The sequence below is a fragment of the Plasmodium cynomolgi genome, chromosome 12 (assembly GCF_000321355.1).
Source record: "Plasmodium cynomolgi strain B DNA, chromosome 12, whole genome shotgun sequence".
NCBI classification, from domain to species: Eukaryota; Apicomplexa; class Aconoidasida; order Haemosporida; family Plasmodiidae; genus Plasmodium; species Plasmodium cynomolgi.
Genome location: NC_020405.1, coordinates 2,923,740 through 2,929,347, shown reverse-complemented (window position 1 = coordinate 2,929,347; position 5,608 = coordinate 2,923,740). Strand labels below are relative to the sequence as shown.

The window sequence follows — 5,608 nt, the reverse complement described above, 5'->3', positions numbered from 1 at the left end:
GGGCCCGCCCATAAATACACACACACGCGCTTATATATATATATATATATTTATATTTATATATACATGGCATGGTGTTTTAAAAGAATGGCCTGTTTTGTTGCAACAAAAATTTGCCTACTTGGAGGATAAAAAAAAAAAAAAAAAATCCGAACGAATAAAATATGCCGAGCGCAGTGTTCGGGGGGAAAAAATGAACTGCTGGAGATCGCACTATGCAGCTTCCACCTGCTTGAACGAGAGAGGTGGCCTTTGAGGCGGTGGGAGAGGGTTCAAATGGGTGAGTCCTTGCGTCGTTCCACGACTGTTCCAGTGTAGGCCTGACCTCTATTGGGCATGTCTCTGCCAGTGCGGGTGTCCCATGAGGGGTGTTCAGCAGCAAAAATGGAGACAACAACTTCTAAATGGGGCAACCGCTAAACGGGGCAACCGCTAAACGGTGCAACTTCTAAACGGGGCAACGGATCACCCGATCTTGATCGTATTCTCGTCAATAAACTCGTAAGGGGGGACCTCCAAATTGGAGGGCGCGGGGCCCTGGCGAACTCTGCCAGAATTGTCATAATGGGAACCATGACAAGGGCAAAAGTAGCCGCTGTAATTTCCACCGGGGGCTGGAATGCAACCTAAATGTGTACACACCCCTATATTAACCAACCACTCAGGTTTAATAGTTCGATCAGAATCTAATTGAGGGTCTCTCATAGTTTCCACCAATTTGTCGTCCTCCCTAGCTCTCTGAATGTCCTCAGGAGTTCGATGCTTAACAAAAATTGGCTTCCCTCTCCACTTTATTACAACGTGTTCTCCAGGGCTTACTGTCCTCATATCTAATTCTGTAGTTCCTTCTGCAACTAAATCTTTGGAGATCCAAAAGAAGTGCACAGATTTACATATCGTTGATCTCATAATTGACGACATGATAAAGAAGTAGGACGCACTTATAAAATACATAAAGGTTCTTCTATCCGCATTTCCATTTCTTAATCTATACTCTCTAAAATCTGGATGATAATCTGAGTTTATACTATCTGGGTTGGGTGCATTTTCAGCATAACCAGCTGGTCGAAAATTATGTGGTTCAAATTTACCCACTGAAACGACAGCAGGTTCGTTAGGGTTATGCCATACATCTGTTCTTGTTACATTAGCTCCACTAGCTAATTCACCTTTCTCTAAATTTGGTTTTTTTGGAAAAACGGGTTCAGCTGTTTGGTTATAATGAGCATATCTGGTCCTCACAAATATACCTTCATACTGATGTGGATGATTTGACGGTTCGACCAACTCGGATAAATCTTCCACTCTCTTGTGGCAAATATTTTCCTTCTCTTCTATTTCCCACAGCTTTATATCATCTGCATGATCGAACAAATTTTTATAACTTGGATTTTCTGAGGCTGCTGGTACTCGATCGTTTTCTTTTATGTTGTGATTGAAGGTTCCACCAAAGGTCCTCTTGCTTATTTTGTTCAATTCGTTTCTTTTTAAAAATATTCTCCCCTTTATTAAAAGGTCAAAACTCCTTATACTTTTCATTTTTTGCTTTCCTTCTTATTTGGTTATGCTGTTATTTGCCTATTTGTTTTTTTTTTTTTTTTTTTAACTGCCTTTTCTTCTTTCTTCAAGTCCGCAGAACTGGTTCATATTTCGCTTAATACCTGTTGTATGCGTTGGGTTTTCCTTGACTGGGCTGCCTTTGATTGGACTGCCTTTGAATGGACTGCCTTTGAATGGACTGCCTTTAATTGGGCTACCTTTGAATGGATTGCCTTTGATTGGGCTGCCTTTGATTGGACTGCCTTTGATTGTACGAACCACACGGTTGGTTCTTGCTCCACTTGCAACACTGTGCTAACTGGGATGGCTACGCGAGGACGTGTGTGCTCACGAATGCTTGCATACCCTCTACCACTTGTTTCCGCTTTAAAATTTGGAGAACACCCTTAGACAGCTCGGCAGAAAGGGAAATAATCCTGTCGATCACACGTGGTGTACTACTGCCAGGTGGTGGCCTTATGTGTCGCCTCTCGCGCAATAAATGGAATACTAAAGCAGTATGCGCGTGGAACTAATCAAAAAAAAAAGTATGCATATACATACGCACATATAAACACTGCACATAGCATTTGGCGCAATTTCCCAAAAGTTTACGCTCGCGGTGGTACATAAATGTCTTTTACTTTTCTGACAATTGGCAATTCATTACACTCCTTTTTTAGAATATATATCCATTTATTCACTTTATATTCTTTTTTTTGTTCAACCTTTTTTTATATATTTTCTCAAATGTTTCACAATTGTTTCACAATTTTTTTTTTTTTTCGCAAATGTACCTATATACCTAGTAAAATACATTGGGAACTTTCCACACGTGCCAAAAGTGTACAAAGGGAATTGCGCATTTGATGCATCCTAACCTGGCATAGCATTTGTGATAACTCTTTTGGCGAGGTAAGGATGCTTCTTTACCGTTATGGTGGGAAGTCGCTCACATAAGGGCAATCTAAAATGGGGGAAAAAAAAGCAAAAAAAAAAGGGAAAAAAAAAAGAAAAAAAAAAAAGAAAAAAAAAAGGAAAAAAAAAGGAAAAAAACCATGTTCATCCGTACATACATTAGTATACGTACGCTAACGGGCTAATTTTTAAAACGCGCTGGGGCGGATACAATCGCAAAAAAGTGACCTGAAGAGAAATGCGGAAAAAGCCTTTCTTTTTAAAATTTAGGATTCCCCTCTCTCCAATTTTGTGTAAAACCCCGGGGCGAACTTGCCGCTGCCCGGTGGTGACATGAACAGGGATAGCAATTGCGATTGTGCGTTCGTTCCATTACGTTTGCGTTCACCTCCGCGTGTATCCTTCATTTATAGTGCGCATTCGTGTTGCCTGCACATTGGCCGCCTCCTGCACGATTGTCCCAACGTATAAATGCACCTCTCAGCAATCGCGCACCCCGCAAGGAAAAGGGTCATCCAAAAATATTCGCCCTTACCCAAGGGATCAAAATGCGCAATTGTGGCAAAAGTCCCCCTAGGGGCTCAGCCGAAGGAAAAATTGCAACAAAGGTAAAAAAATGCAAAGGGGGCAAAAATGAAGAAACAAAATTCCCTACTTATACGCCCGCAAAATAGTTGCCGCTGTCATTCCCACATATATATGTACATAAACGCATGCGCTTACACACGTACTTAGATATGCATGCGTTCCCCGCCGTGCAACCCATTTTAGCACAGTTGCTATGGGGGCATCTAAGTCATTTGCACTGTTGGTCCGCCCTTCCATGTGTCATCGTGGAAAGCCGAAAAAGCACACGCCACCCCATGCAGCAGGTTCACATAAGCATATTTGTTCACCCTTCTACGCTCAAGAGGATATAGGATAAGCATATTATACGCTCCACGGGGGAACAGACACGCATTTGCTTTTTGCACCAAGTTCGCTCGTCCCGTTTGAAGCTTAAAGGAAGAATGTACCAAAGAGGGTAACCTTGCTGGTGGCAAGCCACCACGTAAGAAATGACCAATGCAATGTTTAACAAGCAGCACTTCATGACGACCATGTGGCTCCACATTTTTGGGAAAAAAAAAAGTAAATCAAAATAAAGCAAAACAAAGCAAAATAAAGCAAAATAAAGCAAAATAAAGCAAAATAAAATAAACATAAATGCACACATTGTGGATACATCGCCCCATGCGTTGTTGTTACCCGTCTAAACGTGTAACTAGCTCAGACTTTTCTGCTACGTCAGGACAACTGGAAACGGCAACCTCCCTACGAGGGTCTCTTCTAGATCCCCCATCATTTTTTCCTTTTTACGTATTCGAAGAAGTTCCACCCTCCCCAATTCCCACATATCTCTTCCTCGCAGTAACAATTTAGTCCCAATTTGATAACTTCACATTTAGGTACTCACCAAATGTAGTGATCATTTGTTCGAGGTGAATGCGCCCTCCTTGTCAGTTGCAGAGAGTCATGCTGGGTAGGCAAGACAATCAATTTTGCTCTCTCAACATTGTTCCTTAAGAGCAAACGAGTTATACATTTTTTTTTTTTGTTAAAAGGGATTCACATATGTTAATAAAAAAAAGGTGGCCATTGCCGATATTTTTTAAGCTGAATCACTAGCCATTTGTGGGATGCACATATATTTTGCATATGCCTGTACACTAGTTAGACATTTTTTCGATATTTTCTTTTCTTTTTCTGGGGCACTGCAAACATTATCGCAGCTTATCTCAAAGGAATGGCTACCTGCGTGTGGAGGTGGCATTTGTCAGGCTGTTTGGCCGTTCTTACAATTGGACCATTTTGTAGGTTGGGAGGTTTCCACAATAACCATTTCTCAATTTCGCATTTGCAAAAAGTAAGTTCTGTACACCTCCTAAAATGTTGAGCTTCCCCACCTTACAGGCTCTGCTTCGCCCGTCAATGCAACTTTTTTTTTTTTTTTTTTCTTTCTTTTTCGTTGTAGCCTCGTATGTGTAGTGCATACGAAAGAAGCGCGGGGAGGAAACTTTCGCCCAGTTTTGGTGTGCGATTTTGAGTACATTTTTGCGTACATTTTTGAGTACATTTTTGAGTACCCTTTTGCGTACCCTTTTGCGTACTCTTTTGTGTATTCTTTTGCGTACATTTTTGCGTACACTCTTGGCGTGCATTTTTGAGCACACTTTTGCGTACAGTTTTGGTGCGCGCAGCGTCGCTATAAGATCACCAAGCGGTAAAAGGAAATAATAATTAAAATATGGTACATGCCAATGGGCGAACCGGCGAACGGACGACGAACCGGAGAACGGACGACGAATCAGGTTGATTTCTCAAGAAGCGCACTCATACGAAGGAATGCTATTTCTCGTCACAAGTTTTTGGACGTGCAGAGGGAGCAATGTTTTTCTTCCCCATCCCCATTTTATTTTATATTCATTTCACTTCACTTCAGTTCGTTCATTTTTTTAATTTATTTACGATTGCTTTTTTTTTCAAAATAACGAAATTAAAACGACTTGCTTACTCCTCTGGCAAAGCAGAAAAAGGATAAAGGGGGAAAAAGTTTCCTCTACATAAAAATTTCGAAGCGCTTTTCTGTTTGTCTGAATGTTGAAGAAAATTTTCGTGTCACATGTTGTACATGCATGCGCGTACAAACATACTTTTTTTTTTTTTTCACCTGATTTTTTGCCATTTTTTCTGATTCTTTGCCATTTTCCGTACTTGTTTGTACTTTTTCGTTAAATTTCACTCCTTTCGCCTTTTTCGCTATTTTTCCCGACTTCTTTTTTTTTTCTTTTTTTTACTTCATTTCGTTTTATTATTATTTTATTATTTTTTTTTTTTCATATATGTGAAGGTGGACGCGCAAACAAAAGTGTACGCGTATATATACATGTATACACATGAGAAAAGTACAAATGTAAAATATAAGCAAAAGAGGAGGGAAAGCAAAACCCGTTTTTACACATCGCCCAATTCTTTTTCAATTTTTCCTTTTTTAATTATGTACAAGTGTGAACATGTCGATATGTGAAATGTACATGTGACTTCACATACATGTGTACTTTTTTTTAAAACAGCGCTTTGCGCTTTGTGTTTTTCCTTTTTTTTTTTTTTT

The 5,608-nt window shown here is 40.1% G+C and overlaps 1 protein-coding gene across 1 annotated transcript; it reads right to left on the bottom strand.

Moving 5' to 3' along the window:
- Positions 1-56: 56 nt before the first annotated feature.
- PCYB_127570 (ubiquinol cytochrome c oxidoreductase) lies at positions 57-1,539 on the bottom strand (the record flags this gene model as incomplete). Its single annotated transcript, XM_004224091.1, has 2 exons — positions 57-117; positions 470-1,539. The coding sequence occupies 2 exons, from the start codon at positions 1,537-1,539 to the stop codon at positions 57-59; spliced, it is 1,131 nt and encodes a 376-aa protein (XP_004224139.1).
- Between the last annotated feature and the right edge of the window lie 4,069 nt (positions 1,540-5,608).